This window comes from Chelonia mydas, chromosome 2 (assembly GCF_015237465.2).
Source record: "Chelonia mydas isolate rCheMyd1 chromosome 2, rCheMyd1.pri.v2, whole genome shotgun sequence".
Lineage (NCBI taxonomy): Eukaryota > Metazoa > Chordata > Testudines > Cheloniidae > Chelonia > Chelonia mydas.
The window spans coordinates 224,905,387-224,925,891 of record NC_057850.1 but is presented as its reverse complement, the minus strand read 5'-3'; the positions used below and the strand labels follow the sequence as shown (position 1 = coordinate 224,925,891).

At 38.2% G+C, this 20,505-nt stretch overlaps 1 protein-coding gene across 11 annotated transcripts in view; it reads left to right on the top strand.

The window, feature by feature from the left end:
* NEBL (nebulette) overlaps positions 1–20,505 on the top strand; it is a 379,942-nt gene that overhangs the window by 319,058 nt on the left and 40,379 nt on the right. For 2 of the 11 annotated variants that reach the window (XM_037890823.2, XM_043541300.1), the window contains exons 14-25: positions 40–150; positions 1,816–1,926; positions 2,583–2,693; positions 3,896–4,006; positions 4,633–4,737; positions 5,651–5,743; positions 8,949–9,041; positions 9,441–9,533; positions 12,089–12,181; positions 14,587–14,691; positions 15,735–15,906; positions 19,889–19,981. In XM_037890823.2, coding sequence (XP_037746751.1) covers positions 40–150; positions 1,816–1,926; positions 2,583–2,693; positions 3,896–4,006; positions 4,633–4,737; positions 5,651–5,743; positions 8,949–9,041; positions 9,441–9,533; positions 12,089–12,181; positions 14,587–14,691; positions 15,735–15,906; positions 19,889–19,981 — 1,291 coding nt within the window. Of the gene's footprint in view, positions 1–39; positions 151–1,815; positions 1,927–2,582; positions 2,694–3,895; positions 4,007–4,632; positions 4,738–5,650; positions 5,744–8,948; positions 9,042–9,440; positions 9,534–12,088; positions 12,182–14,586; positions 14,775–15,734; positions 15,907–19,888; positions 19,982–20,505 lie in introns of those variants that run through there. The other 9 variants (XM_037890825.2, XM_043541298.1, XM_043541299.1 and 6 more) reach the window with 8 other exon arrangements.

Below are 20,505 nucleotides of genomic sequence, written 5' to 3'. Positions count from 1 at the left end.
ACTGTATATTTTTAAACTGGTGGAACCTATATTTTGCAGAAAGAATATAGAAAAGATCTGGAAAATGAAATAAAGGGGAAAGGAATGACACTGACTCCAGATATCCCTGACATTCAGAGAGCAAAAAGAGCATCTGAAATTGTTAGTGAGGTTAGTGGATAAAGCATTTTAAAATATTGGGGTTTTTCTCAGTTTATTGGTTGCTTCAGTTAGTGAAAACTAACTAGTCTGTGCTCTATTGAAAAGAAAGATGAATATGGTTTAATGGGCTTTGAAAGAAACATTTGCTGAAGATTTAAAAAAAAATCTTGTATATTAAACATTCCATTTTTTGGAAATGGATATTGGTGCGTATTGGCAAACATCTTGCAATTTACATTTATATAAATGATTAAATATATATTTGTGAAAGCTTCTTCCCAAATGCAAAGCTGTTGCTGAAGGACCATTGTTGCTTGGACCTTGAACCTGCAATTTATTCTGTGCTCATGGACGGTGCAGGGGTCTGCCTGCACAGAGCACATTTCAGGATCTGGGCCTTCGTGCTTACAGTGCTGGCCCAAGTGCACATGGCAGTTCCCTAACACCAAATTCTGGGCTTACCACCAGATCATGTACATTTAAATCCACTTGAAGCCCTGCTTCTGTCGATGGCCTCCTGGGAAATAGAACATCTGTTGTGACCAGAGTGAGTGTAGGTGCATAGGGCCTGCCCTGCTTGCTTCAAGTTAATGAGGATACACATAACACCCAGTACTGTCCTTCTCTCAATCTTTTACAAAGGGGAATCCAAGAAGAAACCTCTCCCAGTCCATCCTCAACAGGAGAGGAAAAGCAATCTTAACACTTTTTACAGGTTATCTTGTCCTTTCTGAAAAAAGCATGGGGTGGGAAATGGGGTATGTTACCACTAGGCTGATCAATTTCTTCCAAGGAAAAAAAGATCGAGAAGTGAAAGCCTTTTAGCCTAGGCTCTTGGTGCCCTACAATATAAGAGATGAACACTTTTTAATTAATTGAGCCATAAAACTTGGGCAAGAAAAGAAAGAAAATGTATTTTATTTTTGAGCTGACTATGTTTTCAGTAGGTGGAAGGACACCAAAATAGAAAGGAGTGCTCAGTGTGGCAATAATGTAAATAGGAATAGCTAAGAGCATAACTTATTTGCTGCTTTAATCAAACAGTAGAATTAAAACCAATATATGCAGTGTCTCAATATTTTAATTCCATTAGTTTATGAGTGAGAGATGTGTATTCTTTGGGTGTGATGAAGACGAAATAGTCATTGCCATTTATGATTACCAGATATTTATAATTTATAGAATTGAAAAACCAAAGATCATGTGTGTAAGTATTGCCATTTGTCTAATGGGTGTGGTTCAGCAAACACCTTATATCAAATTAGTAAATTACAACTTTCTTGCTACAAGAGCTCACTGGAAACACCTCTGTACCTCATTAAATTTCTACCACAGACCTTTCATATATAAATTATTTTCTTAAAGGCAGATTATACTTCTATTGGGAAGACACCACACACAGCTTGTTACATTACATTCCACAGAGTTTTTAAAAATTCTTTGGAAGATAGTCACTGCTATTTATATGTCTTGATTTTCAGACCATATTTTTATGGCTGCAGTTTTTAACTTGCGGTGAAATAGCTCCCAAAGTTTTGCTCCTACAGTTTGGTTTCCTGGCGGTTCATTTCAGGCTTAAGGTTGTGTCTACAAAAATGGAGATCTAGTTTGAAAATCTGGCCCATAACTATGTGGTTATAATACACCTGATTGTCTGAAACTGTATCTTCACAGAAAGAATACAAGAAAGACCTGGAGACTGAAATTAAAGGGAGGGGCATGCAAGTGGGCACAGATACCCCTGAGATACAACGGGCCACGAAAGCTTCTGAAATTGCAAGCCAGGTTAGTACAGTATTTGGTGAAAGCTTTTAATTCAACAGAATATAATAAGCTACCTTTATTAAGAATTCTGCTTTGTGACAGATCAGCACAGTAATGAATCAAATGTGTTAGGTTTCACAAAATTTATGATCATGAGCTAATTAGAGTTCGGAGTGACACATTCCAACTTCTGGGAAAACGTGAGAGTTGCATTACGTACTAGCATCATCAGCACCATGATCAGGAGCTGCACCTGCTACCTTGACTAGTTTCTGGGCACTAAAATAGGGCGCTGCTTGTTTGGCTAGGACTAGATGATAAATGGATGCAGAGATAGGGAAAATGCTTAAGGCCCAGCAGCCTTGATCTTGCACAGTCCGAGGAAGTGATTCATATCTACACAGGCCTCCAATCAGGGCTATGAAAATGGAAGAGAGAGACTGAGATAAAAGACTGCATGCAATTTTAGATAACTGTATTCTTAAAAGGATGTTTTAAGCTGGCAACAAGTAAAGTATAGATATACTGTAGGTAGACCCCACAGAGCAAATGCTATTAATATAAAAGCTATTTGGTGTTATAAGGATTCTATTCAACGAAGCCACACAGATGAAAGCAGGACCATATAAAGCTTTAGCTGTTGTACATCTGAGTATTGCCAATCTTATTCTTCACAGAAAGAATACAAGAAAGACCTAGAGACTGAAATTAAAGGGAAGGGGATGCGAGTGGGCACGGATACCCCTGAGATACAAAGAGCCAAGAAAGCTTCTAAAATTGCAAGCCAGGTGGGTACAGAATGAAACATATATGTTATATTTAAAGTAAAATACAATAAGACTTTTAAATATATGTAACTTTAGCGCCCTTGTGGGCAAGATGGACTCTGCTCTGCAGGCAGCTCTGGCCAAGAGAAGGCATGCACAGGAATGCAGTTGGGAAAGTCCCTTCCACCCCAGGGGCACCTGTTCCAAACCTCCCAGAGTGAACACACCCTCACTGGAAAAGTACAATGAATATAGGAAAGGGAAATATTTACTTACAGAGGGATGAGAGGAGAAAAACAACAGGGGAAATATAGGGCGAGCAGTAAAACAAGGCTGCAATCAACTCAAGGCCCCACAGGCCCAGCGGTAGCACAGTCTGAAAGGGCAGACACCCAGCAATGTGTCTGCACACAGAGTTCAGGAGTCCTGGACAAAGTTCCAGTCCAGTGGTGAGTCTTGGGTGCTCCCAGTCATCGTCCGCACGAGTGAACTTTCCCCAACAAACCGCTCTGGTGCCCTCATCTGCCACTCTCTGCAAAGTCACTCAGGGCATCAACCTCCCCTCTTAACTAGCTAACAGCCTCCCTCCTTATTCCCAATGCAAAGTCACAAGCTCCAATACTCACGGTCCCATGCAGCTCTGGGCAGTAGTGATACTCGGTCCGGCTCCAATTTGTCCTTCTCGGGTGATTCCTCCTTGGCACAGTGCTCCTCCTGGCTCCTATCCTGGGGTGTCCCCAACTGGCTGCTCTGACCCTCCCAGGCTTCAGGCAGGCGGGTTCTTGGCTCCTTCTCTCGTGAGGGCCAGCTTTCTGCAGCCCTTCTGTCTGGAGCTCCAGACACACACACGTCATTCTCCTCTTTCTCTCTGTTGCTCCCTCTCCCCCAACAGCACTTCCTCCTTCTGGAACAATCAGCACTTCCCCCCCGCCCCGGGAAAAAAATTTAAAGGGGCCATGTTCTCTAAACCCCAAAAGGGTTTCTCTCACACACACACACACACTACACACATATATATGTCATGTTGAAAGTTGACTGAACTAAGCATAGCTTGCAAAAAACCAACAATTAGATTGCTCAGTTACAGCCTATTGTTTGGAATCCAATGAGTGTTACAAGAATAGCTCTGAAGATAGCACACAAATTACAGGAGCTACAGAACCTACATTAAAGGTTAGGAGTATTGTAGATCTCAGAATTATTGAAGTTATGGGCTTTTGCAGAAAGAATACAAGAAAGATCTGGAGACTGAAATTAAAGGGAAGGGGATGCAAGTGGGCACAGATACTCCTGAGATACAACGGGCCAAAAGAGCTTCTGAAATTGCAAGCCAGGTGAGTATGGAATGAAGGTTAATTAAGTGTTTTTATGTCTCATAGGAGTGTGCCCTAGGCACACATTATGCAGTGCATGCTGCATTACCTCTTATCAATTAGAGGAATCCATACTAATATTAAATATATTTACATGTGGAAGCCACAAGTGGAACTAAAGTTTTAGGGCCTGATTTTCATTTACACTAAATGCTTGTCTACACTTAAAACACTGCATCTGCACTGCTGTCGTGTTTCAGTGAAGACATTAGCTATGCCTGTGGGAGGGGTTCTCCCATCAGCGTAGGTACTCCACCCTCCAAGAGGTGGAAGCTAGGTCAACAGGAAAATTCTCCTATCCACCTAGAGCTGTCTACACTGGGGGTTAGGTTGGTTTAACTGCGTTGCTTAGAGGTGTGGATTTTTCACACCCCCTAAGCGACCTAGTTATACCAACCTAATTTCCTAGAGTAGACTAGGCCTAAGGCTCCTTTACACCACTCTGGCAGGGTAAAGGAGCTATTAATTGGGACTAAATTGTTTACAATCCTTTTAACGCACTTTTACGTTATCAGAGTGAATACACATTTTGGATGTTCTAGCCATAAGCAGAGATGATATGCACATGGTAAAATGGTGTTTTTCAGAAAATGTACAAAGATGAAGCAGGAAAGATGCTCTGTAACTACTGTACCGTACCAGATACTCCAGAAATTGAGAGGATTAAGAATACTCAGAAAAACATCAGTTCAGTGAGTAGCAGCAGTTCTGCTTTTAGAAGTGATTTTTCACATATGTTCAGTGTGAAATGAGCTCTCTTGTGTCCTGGCATAAAATGGGAATATTCAATTAATTGTCCTTCAACCATATGCATAGTTTTGCAATGGCAAAGACCAGACCCCTATTTCTTTTAGAAAGAACACCTGTCTTTGCTAGACTTAACACTAATATTTTGAATTACTACATCACCAGTGCTACCCTCACCAAGACAATTATTTTTAACCTAAGATTTTTTTTATCAACCCCTGAAGATAGCTTTATTACAAACTGTGTATAAAAAGGAGCAGAAACCTGGGGTGGCACCATTGTAAGTATAAGTTTTGTCATATGGTTGTGGTCTAAAACTAGAAGATAGTTACAAAATACATTCGACTTAAAAATATTAGTTCAATGGTTTTATGTTACATTGGACAAGAGGTGGGATTTTACTTTATGCTAGATCCAAGTTTTAGTTGAAAGAGGCAACATAAAGCCACGATCTTGCAAATGCTTATTTTTGTGAGTCTTTCCATTGATTTCCATTGAGATTACTTGAACTTAATGTTACATGTGTCAGCATGTGCAGGTTCTGGTCTAAAATCTCTTATTATTATTATTATTTAAAATTAAAATGATCAATACAAAACCTGTAAGAAATTGAGATCAAAAGGATGATGATAGATTACCTGCCTTATCTGTGGATGTTAAAAGATACAGAAAGATAGCTGACCTTTTATTAATGTTAGTGATAATTGAGCTGATCTTTGAAAAATTAAAATATTTGCTTTTCCTGAGTTATAGTCAAACAAGTTTAGAACTTGGAAAATTGCCTCAGTCTTTTTTATGAGAACTGGTGCTTGCATTCATAAGTGGCTCATAATTATTTTTTTCTTTTTGTATATGAAGGTGTTTTATAAGAAGGGAGTAGGCTCTGGCACAGCAGTCAAAGAGACTCCTGAGATTGAACGAGTAAAGAAAAATCAGCAGAATATTAGTTCAGTAAGTGTTAGCAACATTAACTGTCCTTCCACAGAGCAAAGAGTGGAATTTTCAATTTTTTTTCATTTTGTTTATTATAAATATTACCTTTTCCTATCTTTCACCTTATTCAAATGCTACTCCATCAGATTTCCCAGGTTTAAGGCGCTACATTAACATACTGTCGGGGCTACACAACTCCAAAAGTAATGTTTAATTTGGATGTGTCATCCTTAATAGGAAATAGATCTTTTTAAAATTAAATATATGATGACAGGATTTCATCTTTCAAAAAAACCCAAACACCTTAACCATACTCGCTATTGCTGATTTAGAATAAATTCCAGCTACAACCTGCAACTTAGAAAAATGTCTTATTAACAAAACATTTCTCTCCTTAAAAGTTGTTGCAAAGCTCATACTCTTTAGCTGGTTGTTTGGTATACTAAGCCAGAAGAGGCTTTGGGAGAAAACTTAGGATTTATGACCTGTTGAAGACAAGTTGTACATGTGGAGCTGATGAGATTGGTCCTTTAAATGAGATTGTTTAGCTATGGCTGCTTGAGAATCTTAGGCATGCCAACCACCATTTGAAAGTCAGCTATCAAAATAGCAGCTTCTTAGAAACAGGATGTACTCTTCAGTTAGAAGTTTAAAAATGTGGTAATTTGGAGAAAGATTTGAGGTCAGCTATCACCAAATAAGAAAAGGCACATGTATCGTACATGTTTCAGAGTAGCAGCCATGTTAGTCTGTATTCGCAAAAAGAAAAGGAGTACTTGTGGCACCTTAGAGACTAACAAATTTATTTGAGCATAAGCTTTCATGAGCTACAGCTTATGCTCAAATAAATTTGTTTGTATCGTGCATGTGTCTGTGCATTTTTGCACACTGACCGCTGGGCTCACTCTTAAAAATGTAGTCAATGACATGACATCTCTCGCAACTGAACACTTCTTTATAAAAAGCAAACTGTTGCAAGTAATAGAGTCATAGCAGGAGGTGTGGTACTTTTTGTATCTGCTTCTCATAGGAAATAGGGTATTTTTTAACATCTATTGTACTAGAATTTCAGTCTTTACTGATCACAGGGTCAGCTGTTTACTGTGCCCTCCCCCCGTGGCCAGAGGTCACTCTGCAGCACTCAGCTTCTGTTTCCCCTCTTGGTTCCTGTGACACCTCCCAGGGGTACCTATCACCTGCCCCTAGCATGAGGAACCCTTGTCTGTGGCTGCTGTGGGTCAGCTCTCCAACTCCACCAGCCGCAGGCAACACAAGCACTCCCCTTTAGGCCTGGCAGGCCCAGCTGTCTCTCTGCAAGTAGTGGTAGGCACACTCCACCGTCTGCCTGGAATCTCCAGCTCCATGTCCACTGGACATTCACAATATTCACAGATCTGCTGCCCCCAAAGAAGCAGTAAACATCAGCTTGCTAGCTTCACCTTAGATCACTGCTCTGCTTAACACATAGCACTTGAATCTGTGTATAGTGAAAACAAACAAAAGCTTATTTAACAAAGAGAAGAGATTCAAACGATAGCAAGTAGAAATATTGGAAACAAATGGTTACATATAAAATCAAATCATAACATGCATTCTAGAACCTAGACTTATATAACTAGGTACTTTCATGTGATATTGAGCAAAGTTCACCCCAGAGTCCTTCCAGTGTTTTTCAGCCAGGCCTGGCCATGATCCTTTTTTCCTGAGACAAAACACACTGCCAGCTTGTCCCCTAGGTAAAGTGCACTGTATCTCTTTGCAACCCCTGGTGTATCAAAACAGTCCTTTCATCTGTATTAATAAACTGGACATTCTCCAGCTGTGTGTTACTTCCTATAGATTTTGCAATCTCTTGTCGATTTTGCAGTCTTGATTAGCTGGTGGCTCAGTATGCAAATAGACTTACATCATGAGACACACAATACACAATGACCAGTCAGAGAGATAAGCATCTAATATACCCCACCTAAACAGAACCTGTTCGAGGTATGTCACCTCCCTTAAACTTCAAGGCTTTAAGAACATAATTTTCAGTATAGATACATAAGTTCTTAAATGTTATCTGTACCTACATTTTACAAGGGTTACAATAACCAGTGAGCTATTGGCTGTCGGGAAAGACCTTACCTGACACCATAGGGTGAATTATTGTGCATACACTTGACCCAGGGCATCCCTGTAAAACTCTATGTCCCGCTGTGCCCTCTGCTAGTTGGCATAAAGAGGTTCCTTGGTCACAGTTCCTCAGTAACTCAAAAATACAATCCAAAATCATTTAAAACACTTCTCTTCTGGGGGGTCCAATTTATTCAACCTTCAGGGTACATGCTGGCCCTCAAAGCCCCACTTCAGGGTTTCTGTCTCTTATTCCTGAAGCTTGTTCCAAATTCAGCAGTCACTCCCAGGCTTTTCCTGGCTGGAGTTCAGCCTCCTGGATCTGACTTTTCAACTTCCCTGCTGTCATGGTCATCTCTGCAGGAGCCTTTCTCCCCTTCACTGCAGCTTCCTGCTGCCCTTAATAGGGGGTATCTGCTGTCTTCCATCAGGCCCCACCCAGCCGTTAATGCTGCAAAGGTGGGCTGAAGCAATTCCTTCAGTAATTCGGGTTGGCTGTCCCCAAGCATCCAGCCCATCACCCTGTTATACTGATATAGTATGCAACACCAAATACTACATAGAAATGTAAGAGCAGGTAGGCAATTTTCATTTATTTTTGGAAAATTTATATTTTCCTGTGACTTTTTTTTTCTTCATCACTTCTCATCTAACTTTGATTTGTGTAGTTAAGATTCTGATGCAGGCCATTGGCTGCTATCCTAACCAGCTAAGGCAGACTAGGGGGGTGTACGCTGGTTATTGTAGGGGATTCTATCACTTCCACCACCCTCAAGATGGCGCAGCCCAGGAAAAGCAGCCTTTAAATTAGCCAATGCCATGGGGTGCATCTTTCACACTGGACTTGGCCAAACAGGGCTGCTACATGAGCCCTGTGCTGGGTTCCGTAAGACCTGATCCCACCCATGTGGACCAGGAATCCGAATGATTACTGTTTAGAAAAATAATAAACATGATTATTCTTTAAAATTTTGGAGTTTCAATCTGTAATATTGCTATGTAAGGTCTAATTGTGCATTAGCCATAGGAGAAGGATTACAAAATGTTTGTTGGGCTTTTCTAGGTCTCCTTTAAGTTAGTAACTATTTTTTAAATATCCATTGTTCAGATAAAATACAAAGAAGAAATGAAGCATGCCACAGCAATTTCGGATCCCCCAGAAATAAGGAGAGTTAAGGAAAACCAGAAGAATATTAGCAATGTGCGACCCTTATTCATTACTTTCATTATACTGTATTTTCTCTGTTTTATTGAATGTCTTGGTTCTAAGTGAATAAATCCATGATGTTTGCATTAATTCTACTTTGTCAAAAAGACTATTTAACGATTTAACTATATAATCTTCTCTCAATGTTGAGCTTTGATTAACGTTAATGGGAATTACCTACTCATATCAAAATAACATTATACACTTGATGTGTGAATTTGAGAATTTGCAAAAGTATCAGAATTAAGTACCATGTGGATAGAAGTGTGTGTTCATTGATTAATGATATTTTCTAGTAAATTGCTTTACATTATTCTTTAATGTCTATTAACAGAGCACAATACTTTTGTTACTTGGAGCTCTCTGTATAATTTCTAATACCCTGTTTACCAGGTTCAGTACAAAGAGCAGCGTTGCAAAGCTACACCTGTGACTGTCACCCCTGAGATGGAAAGAGTCAAGAAGAATCAAGAAATTGTCAGCTTGGGAAGTTGCTTTAATTTTTAATTTAATTTATTTTTTTCCCTCACATAATCATCTGATCTATAGGTTTCTACAAAATAATTAAGTGTGGACTCCAATTAATCCCTCCTTTGTCCCCCTTCCTCCCTCTCAAAAAGCTGCCCCAAACTGGTATCCAATGACAAAAAAGACCACCTCAAAATTCTACTGCTGGGCAGAGAGATGTGTAAAGCAGGGCATTTAGTTAGCATAGTTCACCATCCTCACATTCCTGAAGCACTGTTTTCATCCTTTCTGATCTGCCTTCAAAGACAAGCTGGCCACCCTGCTCAGCTGGACTCCCAAAGGGAGTGTGAGGTAACAGAGCTGCTCATGCAGTGGGATCTTCCCACCCAGAGATTTTGAGGGTTAGAGCCAACTAAGTCAAAGGTGACTGCAGCAAAGGCAATGAGGAAATGTGAGTGTGTTTGGCTCCAATTTCCCTCCATTTATACCACTAGCCAAAGTATCCATCCTCACCTTCTAGAAGTTAGCTGATTTCATAGATTCATAGATTTTAAGACCAGACGGGACTGTTTTGATCCTCTGGTCTGACCTCCTGCATAACACAAGACAAAGAACCTCACACAGCAATTTCTGCATCAAGCCCATAACTTCTCTTTGATCTAGGGCATTTCTTTTAGTCAGACAACCAGTCTTCAGTTAAAGATTTCAAGTGACAGAAAATCCACCACATCCATATATAAATTGTTGTTATATATATGGTTAGTAGCTCTCTCTGTTAAAAATCTGTGCCTTATTTCTAGTCTGAATGTATCTAGCTTCATCTTCCAACCATTAGATCTTCTTATACTTTTTTCTACTAGATTAAAGAGCTGTCTGTTATCAGAAATATCTTCCCTGTGTGTAGGTAGTTGTAGCCTATGATCAAGTCACTTCTAACCTTTTCTTGGATAAACTAAATAGATTTATCTTCTTTAGTCTCTTGCTATTATTTTTTGATTTCCAGACCTCTAATCATTCTTGTAGCACTTTTCTGAACCCTTTTCAGGTTTTCAACATCCTTTTTGAAGTGTGATCACCAGACATAGTATTCCAGTAATGGTTTTACTAATGCTGTATACAGAAGTAAACTGCCTTCCTAATCCAACTTGATTTCCCCCTACTTATATATCTAAGGATCAATGCCATTTCATTATGGCATTGCTCTAGGTGCTCATGTTCAGCTGGTTATCTATCATGACCCCTATGTCATTTTTAGAATACCTGCTTTCCAATTTACAGCTCCCCCATCTGGAACACTCTTTGTTCCTAGATGTATGACCATGTATTTGGTTGTGTTAAAATGAACATTATTCAAATTAGATCTTACCAAATGATCCAGGTCAGTTTGCATCATTCACCATTCCACCATTTTGTGTGTAATATGCAAATTTAATCAGTAATGATTTTATATTTTCTTCCAGATCTTTGGTAATAAAAGTATTGAACAGCTTTGGGCCAAGAACAGGTTCCCTCAGGACCACAGCAGAAACATCCCCATTGGATGATGAATCCCCATTTACAATTATTTTTTGCGATTTCTCTGTTAATCGGTTTTTAATTCATTTAATATAGGCTACATTGATTTTGTATAGTGCTAATATTTTTTATCAGAATGTCATCCAGGACTAAATCACATACCTTACAGAAGTATAAGTATATTATATCAAAACAGTTACCTTTATCAACCAAATCTGTGATCTCATCAAAAAATAATAAGTTTGTTTGGCAAACCTGTTTTCTATAAATCCATGCTGATTGGCATTAATTATTCTACCAAGTTTTAATTCTTTACTGATTGTGTTGCACATCATCTTCACCATGATTTTGCCCAGGGTTGATATCAGGCTAACTAGCCCATGGTTTCTCAGGTCACCCTGTTTGCCCCTTTTGCACATTGGTACAACACTGAACATGCATGAGTTTAATGCATTACCTTTAGATGTGTACTTACTTTAATTAAAAAAATGCAACGTGCATTTAAATAGACGTGTGATTTTGACAATTGATTTAAATTCTCTGTTCCCTTGTCCTCTCTGTCATACTCCCCTGTGTACTCCATAACCCCTGGATAATCAGCAATGGAAATAGTGAATACAATTTGGAACATGGATGTATCCTTTATGTGATCTCTGGGTTCGTTGGTTTGGGTTTTTTTTACACAGTGGGTGCCATTAAAATCTTGACAATTACCACTTGCTCTAATTGAATGTTCTGCAGTATTTGTGGTATGCCCCATTCTAAGTGGAGGGAGTACCATAAATACGGTAAACTTTAGTATGGTAAATGCCAAGTTATTAATTGGTGTACAGAGTGTTTCTGTGTGTATGTACACACAAGTACATAAATAATAAAAATCCATAGGAAGAATTCAAGGTTATTTTTCAAGAATCAAGTTTTATGAGCCTTAATAAATTTCAAATGCAGTTTATCCTTTGATTTGTTTCCCGGATGATCTTTTAAATCATATGTTTTAATGTAATGTAACATCATTTTATTGAAATTGTATATACCATTTTTATTATGTGAAATAATAGGTTCACTATAAAGGGCAGCCTGCCAAAGCTACTTCTGTGAGTGTCACTCCTGAGATGGAGAGAGTCAAGAAGAATCAAGACAATATCAGCTCGGCAAGTTGTTCGAATCTTTTTGCTGTTTATTTTCATAACAATGGTATGCTTTTCAATTTAGATTTGATGTGATAAATGCATCCCATTGCATCATTCGTTTGAAGGTGAATTCTTAATCTTTGAAAATATATACTGCACGTACCACCAGGGGCAACAAAATTACCCATGCTTCCCATAATTACTATTACACAAAACGTAAGTGGATATCTGGGGCAGTGTTATACAAGGAGAAAGTTGTCCTATGTCAATCTGGATTCTGTTTGAGTAATCTTAGTCTCTTGTTACCAAGCTTCAGAAGTAAACTCCAGGGTAAAGGAAAAAAAGAATGAGAATTCTAAACTCAGTGCAAGTTCAGCTTTTTGTGATTCAAACCATGGAAACTTGAACATGGGTTTCTGTTCCATGTTGCATTGTGTTGTGCTTTGTCCATATCAGAGATGACTGGTCCAAAAGGGATCCTATTGCCTTAATATCAATGAGTAAGGCTGTATATTTGTCTTGAATTTCATGATTCATTATGTTCAAGTTTTTTTGTTTCTGTTTTTAACTGGCCATTAACTTTTTTATCATTATGAAGTTTTCTAAGTGTTTGAGAGAATAGATGAATGGGTAAACATTTGAATAAACTTTGGATGAGGCTATTAGAGAGCAGGGAATTAGCCAAAGTGGCATAGAGACAGAAACAACCAGTCAGGCAACTTGCAGGGAACAAGGCAACAAGCACCAGAACACAAGGGGTGAAATCCTGGCCCCAAAGACATCAGTGGCAGAACTCTAATTAACTTCACGGATGTCAGGATTTCATCTAGAGCAGGTATTGGACAAGAGGTGATAGTAAAGAACATCCTAAAACTTAGGTAGTGTTTATCAGAGAAAGAGTAAAGGAGGTTGGGTCTGTCAGAGAGACTACGTAAGAGGCAAAGGAACAATAACTGTTGATCCAGGTGTCCATGAGATGCCCTTAAAATGTAAGAACAAATGTAATTTAGATACCTGGTTCTGAGATATTTAATTTCTTTATCACAAAAATGTACTCGTGAGTTTTAATTATTTTTATCCTTATTCCTGCAAACTAAGATATTTTTACAGAGACTTCCCCAAAATTGCCTTGTTAAATGCTCGGCCATACTAATGAGCAGTGGCTCAGAGATGTAATGAAATGCACTGGCAGTAATTATATGATGCAAGATAAATATGTTGGTATCAAGAAAGACAGTTACACTTCAAATTTTTATTGTATACTGTTAAAGCACATTTATTAAAAAAAACCACGACCTAATAAATCTTTAGAGACTATGCTGTAGTTTATACTGTGGATTGCTCAAGGATTATTAAACAAACATGAAATACTAAATTCATTTATCTGCTGAATAGTTGGGCTTATATTTTATTATCCTCTCAGTATAAAAGCATATTATAATAGATTTGTATACATGCTTTGAGAGGAGATACCTTTGAGTGTAAGTGCATGGATATATCTAACATGATATATATTTGCATGCAATCTGCATGTTATGGTTCAGAAACAAAGACTAAGATGAGTGTGTCCATTAGTGAAAGTACTCCAGTCTACTGGAATGACACAGAAGTCTATGCTAATTGACTCCCTGTTTCCAACTAGAAACAGTTACATTTGCTGTATTAAAAACTTGACAATTGCTATTTGCAAGTAATTAATGTTACTGTGGTATCCCTGGCATTCAGTATGCTATGTATATAGAATACCACAGCAATATTAATTAGGCGCAAGGTAACATTGTAGATAGTAATGGCGACTGATGCACACGCAACACATAGGGCATAAATGCTCATTCTCTAAATGTACCAAGATGGTCCTCAGATGTGTTGCAGCCATTTTGCACCTGCACTTCTGGCAAAGTCTGGGCATAGAACTGGCATATGCAGCCCCGAGAGGATCTCCTGAATATAAGGGGATCAATCCTCTGGTTCTTACACCATGCTCTATCCCTGCTGGAGCAAAGATATAGGAATTATCTCTGGAAGATCTGGTAGTTCAGTCTCCATATTCAGTTCTGAGCACAAACGCTAACACTTTTAAGAGAGCCAGTTATGATGGTATTTTTTGTACTGTTCACTTTGACTAGTAAGAACTTAGTCATGGCCTATTTCACATATGCCACTGAACAGTCAAGAAGTTTGACTTTCAGCCACTACTGACCTTTTGAATGAGTGTCCAATGGAATGAATGTGTCCATTTGCCATTTCAAGTCCCCTGCTCTATTTGCAGCCTAGATTTAAAAAACAAACAAACAACAGCTGTGAAAGAGGAGGGAACGGAAAAAGTATAAAATGATTTGGAAATGCCATTATTGTGAGGCTTCATATTTGCTGTGTCTTTCAATGTAAATGAATGCTTCATGCGTGCTCTTGTTGCTGTTTTGCAGGTCAAGTACAGCAGTGATCAGAAGCAGATGAAAGGTAGACCTAGTGTGATTCTTGACACACCTGAGCTAAGGCATGTCAGAAAAACACAAAACAACATCTCAATGGTAGGGTACATTCTTCAAATAACTAGACTATACTAAGGAATGACACTTGACTGTACATTGGCGTTTACCCGTCATTAATCTAGGTACCTAATTAAACACTGTACTAAAGTATGGAAACTGTTTTCTCTTATGCCATTCAAGGGAGAGAGGGGTTGCTAACTGCATATGAATGTAATGAATATTGTCAAAATACTAATAAATGGCTTTCTAACAGTTGATTGTCTGGCTTTTAAAAAAAAGAAATTTCAGGCTGTTCCTCACTGTTTGAGCATCCCACAGTTTTACTGGATTAGGTGACACACACCACTTTGTGCCTGTGCATGTTCCTGGATTGTGTGTGACTTGAGTCTTGAAATTAATTGTGTTGAGTGTGTGTGTCTGTGTGTGTGTATACACATTAAAAACATCACTGATTAATAATTTTTTTAAAAAATAAAATAATGCATAATCGGGGATACTGCCTTTATAACACTTACTCATATCAGTTTTGTTCCAAGGGTTGGTATGTAATATTTTTTCTACTCTTCTGTCCCTTTTTGGAAAGCAGGCTGCATAGGAACAGCTTAATTGCCCATAATTTTTATCTTTATACAACCAACTGGTGCTTAACAAGAAAAGTCAGAGGAGGGAGTATATCTTTTATATAAAACTGTGCATGTCAGCAAAATTCCTAATGAATTAAATTACTTTTTAAAAGATCCTTAAGAACCCTGTCCTAATATCACAGGGATGTTTGCATCGTTAGATATATCGGTCAGCATCATTGCATGAAGACGCTCGGGAGCTTGAGTTAATGCATGATGGAAAGAGTAGTGCTGTTTTTTTTTTTAAATGGTAACAAGTATGTAATGAAAGCATATCAAGGAGATGGACTGGACCACCAGTCAGGTCTTTTCCATCTCTTGTTTCTATGATATTATTATGGTGCAAAAATCAAGGAGTAAAATTGCTCATTATGAAATAGTGCTTGCTAATTTTAGCATAATTCAGATGGGTTAATATCAGTCACTGCTGGGGGTAAAAACATTCCTGTTCTTTTCCAGGTGAAATATCATGAAGATTTTGAGAAGACAAAGGGCAGAGGTTTTACACCAGTGGTGGATGATCCTGTGACAGAACGGGTGAGAAAAAACACCCAGGTTGTGAGTGATGCTGCATATAAGGGAGTGCATCCACATATAGTTGAAATGGATAGAAGACCCGGAATAATTGTTGGTAAGTTGTTAAATAATGTTGCTGTCCAGAGATCTGTGTGAAGATAAAAGGCTCTACTTCTCCTTCTCCTTATAACCAAGAAAAATATCCCCTTTTTTCATTTTACTTGCCTCCAATTGTGATGATGGTGTTAAATATCATTAGCTTACCTTATTAGTCACTATACACTCTTCCTCAATTCATTATTTTTTGAGTTTTTTTCTTTTAAATTAAAATTAAGGGTCAGAATTGGGGTTTCAGAGAATAATTGTCAGGCAGAATGGGTAATTTTAATCAACCTTATCAGCTTCAAACTAATGAGAACATTAAGTAATCAAATGTTAAAATGAAAAACTAGATACTAGCTTTACAAAGCCATAAGAAGAAGAAAATTGCAGAGTAATATAAAAGGTATTCTAATCACTACATCTAACTACAAAGAGTAAATTATTATATTTGAGACTTTATCATATTTAATGCAAATAAATAATCCAGTAGAAAACTGCTATTGACGGTCTGCTGTAGGTTAGCCCTGAGAGAATTCAGCTTCAGCCTTGGAATGCATGGGGAGGCAGTCATTTGTTTTAAGGTATAAATTCTATTTTTTTATTTAAAAGTAGAACCACCTCTCCTATGAATTCAAATAGTAATCAATGCTTTCATTCCTAGTCTGCATTTTCCAGTGTGAAACTTGTACTGAAGTATCAGTACAATGGCAGCTTCTAATTAAATCATTAATATTATGCAAAAAGAAAAGGAGTACTTGTCGCACCTTAGAGACTAAAGTGAGCTGTAGCTCACGAAAGCTTATGCTCAAATAAATTGGTTAGTCTCTAAGGTGCCACAAGTACTCCTTTTCTTTTTGCGAATACAGACTAACACGGCTGCTACTCTGAACCTATTAATATTATGAAGATCTGAAACAGTAAGGTATTTCTAGAAGCTGAGGGGATATGTTCTCATTTGCTACCTAACTTTGTAAGATGCTATAAATAGTCAATGCAGTTTTTCTTTAACTTGAACATTGATGTGACTGGCATTCACTGTTCAAGAGAGATCTAGGGCTACAGTGTTCTTCAGTTTGAATAAATGTGTATCCCTCTAACGCAATGGTTCTCCAAGATTTAAATTCTGCAGATCAGTTCATAAGGAAAGGACCCCCTTCATCAATCACCTCCTCTCCCTACCTATAATGTCTTGGGAATGCTGCATAAGAGTGGTACACGTGGTCCTAGCATTTTGCACTGTTCTGACAACATCTTATTCTCTGGCTTGCCAGTAGCTCTTCAGGTAGGCCACAGCTCAAGAACAGCTGCTCTAAAGGATTGTTCAGGTTAAGGCCATAAGTGGTCAGAGAGAAGGAAATGGACACGGTAGCTCTCTGGGCCATAACATTTTGAAGTCTTAAGTTCAGCTGGGCTCCCTGAATTTTCATATCAACTAATATTTGCTCAAACTGAAAAAAGAAAATCTAAATCCTAAAAGTTAGCAGAAATGTAATGGGAAAGGGGAAGAGAACCTTGCTTTATTCATTTTTCTCTTTCTGGTTGTCCTATTTTCTCATCTGCTCTGCCTGGCACAAATACAGGCCACAAGAATCCCCAAGATGTACATTCTAGAGACTTCTTTACCTAATAACAAGGGTAATTTATAATAGAATTGAATGGAGACTAAGAAGACATGGCCTTCTATCATAGAGAATTTTATAACGGGGAGTGACAGAGCTCTACTCAGTGGAAGATAGCTTTCCAGACTGTGAAGGCCTTACACATCCTGGTACTAGGGCAACACAACCTAGTCAGAGGCATCATTGGCCTGCCATGGAGACCCCAAAGCCAGAACAACCACCTGACTTCCAAACCTAGAAGCAAGGTAGTCAGCTAGGAGTAGAAGAGCTCACATATACATGTGGTTCGCAACATCTTATTCAGCACACGTTTTAAAACCCAGCCAGTGCTGCATTGTAAGCTTTATTTTTGTTTTGTGTACGTGTAATTCACTTATGCAACCATGAGTATGACAGAAGGGCTCAGTGGCATGTACTCCAGTCACTCATAACTGAGCTCATCTCTCAGAACATAAACTTCCCCGCTTATAAATAACTTATTGTGAAAAAGTTAACACTTCTGTACGATTTTTCAAGTAGAAGTCCTTTAATAAAAGAAAAAATAAAGAAACACATCTTTTTTTTTTCAAAAAGTGAAAGCAAAAAACAACAATTATTTAACAGAAATAGCCCATGACAAACTTGAGAGCTTTACATTTACTAATATTTCAGTTAATGTCTTTCTCAAGTGACCTGCAATCATATAGACTTGCTTAAACAGAATCAAAGAACTCCTTCTTCAGGGGATGTCCTTGAAGATTGCAGGGTCAAAGAAGACCCCAGCCATGACTCTCCTTAAGTTAACCCTAACTGATAAATGTTCATTCAGGTAGGGAGTAATACTTCCTTATTAGAACCTATTTGGTGGGCTCTCTAAGTGTAATCAGTGGAGCCCTAACAACTTTTTCCAGTGCCTGAACAATGCCAAAATTAACAACTCTGCTCTAGAAAATGGAATTTTATGTTACGCATAATAGGACAGTCCAAAACTATTGAAATAAATGGGCTATTTCACAGCCCCAGCCACCAAATTCTGATCTGTCTATGGACTGGTGAAGTAAAGGGGGTCTTTGCAGCTCATATAGGTAAACACCCAACAACAATATTTTCAGTTGGAAAGAGGCCACAATGAAGCTGAAGTGCCCCAGCTGATGAAATGAGTTGCAAGGTTCTTGTTCTATATACATTGTTGCAGACTACACAGGAACATAAAATCAATGTAATAGATAAATGGTTTGTATACTGAAGTCCTTACGTAGTTTTCATGTTTTTATTTAGAAATGCACAGTAAAGTGTGAAAAATAGGGGACTCACCAGTTCACTTCCTCCTTAAGCCTGTTTGTGCTTTACATAGATGCTCAAATTGTCATTGGTAGGGCTAAATGACTGTACATTGGCTTTCCATTCATCTTGTCTGCAGGAGCTAGCACTTCGCTAGAACGCAAGGCTGTAGCAGATAACATGTAGCGCACACAATGAATCCAGCCCCAGGCTGTGAACTTGTTTTTTTGGCTGTGCCTGCTCTTGCTGTGACACCAGTTGCAGGGATCTGGCATAAGCAATCCAGTAAAACACTTGGGATGCCACATATTTGGGGTCCCCAGGGACTGCTTCACCTACTGACTTATAAATTAGCCTGATTCCACTCCTCAACAGCAACAGGGCCAAATTCATTTAATCTCATCCAGCATATTGGGATCCACTAAATCCTGCAGATGGCTTGTCTAGCAAGAAGACATGAATGAATGAATGAATGTACAGTTTGCCTTTTTCTCTGTTATCTGAAAGATCCATGTTTTACTTGGTCACACTTAGTATCAAGATTTGATTTTTGAAATGATTAGTAAATTCGATAAGCATGTTATAGCCACAAGCAGTACATTTTACAGATTGGGGATAGCCTATTGACAGAAGGTTTTATAGATGGTTATATATACATGATTATAAGCAACCTTTTGATCTGTGGAACTCTATAACTATTGAGTAGTCATTTAGTAAAACAGCTTTTAATCATTTTAACCTTTCATACATTGTTTATAAATGAAGTCTTCATATAAAATGTAACCTTTTAATCTGTAGACCGCTATTCTAAGCTATCCAATAAAGGGTGGTGAACTGCAAAGTTTGTAATGATTTCTGTATAGAATTGTGAGGAAAAGCCTTATGGTTATAATTGTTACTAAATTAATAAGTTGTGGTCCAGCAGTGCTTTGGGATAATGTGGGGTAAGATGTGGCCTGTGCCCTAGGAAACAAATGCTTTCTTGTCTAGGAATGTCTAGATCTTTCCATTAATGTCTAGATCAAGGCAATCCCTGTCATTTTAAAACTTCTTGTTCTCATGCTTTTATTTCCTTCACTTCTTGTCTGTCTTATCATTTCTTTCTTTTGGGAAAAGACCTCAAAGTCTGGCGCACAGATCCTGGCTCCATCTTCGACATTGATCCTCTGGAAGACAGTATTCAGTCTAGGAGTCTGCGTATACTTTCTGGTATTGCTTCTATCTTGAGTTTTCCCCAAATCCGCTTTTTAATGAAGCTGTTGTATCAAATTTTCAGGTCAATATGACAGCCATATGTTGTATTTTTTCATTTTATAACCATTCTACTTTTAAAATGAGTGTATTAAAGGAAATTATAACTATATTCTCACACACAACTAAGAAACAGTGAAGGCATTTATCTTAAACTAGAATTACTGTTTTCAGTTACAGTTAAAACCATAGTAAGTCCAAGAGTACTGAAGTCTCTTGTCCTGATTTCCAGATAACTGGATTTCACTAAAACTTCAAAGATACAGGAGGATTTGATTCATAAAATAAGTTTCATGGTCTTGTGCAGTTTTTGTTTATGGGTTACAATGTATTATATTTGCTTGCACCCATCATTTGTTTATTTACAGTAGCACCTGCAATGTGCTTTATGCTTTCCAAACATTCAAGAAAGGCCAGTCTCTGCTCTTAGGTAGCGCACAATCTGAGGATAGACAGATAAGTAGACAGAGGTTAGGGGAAAG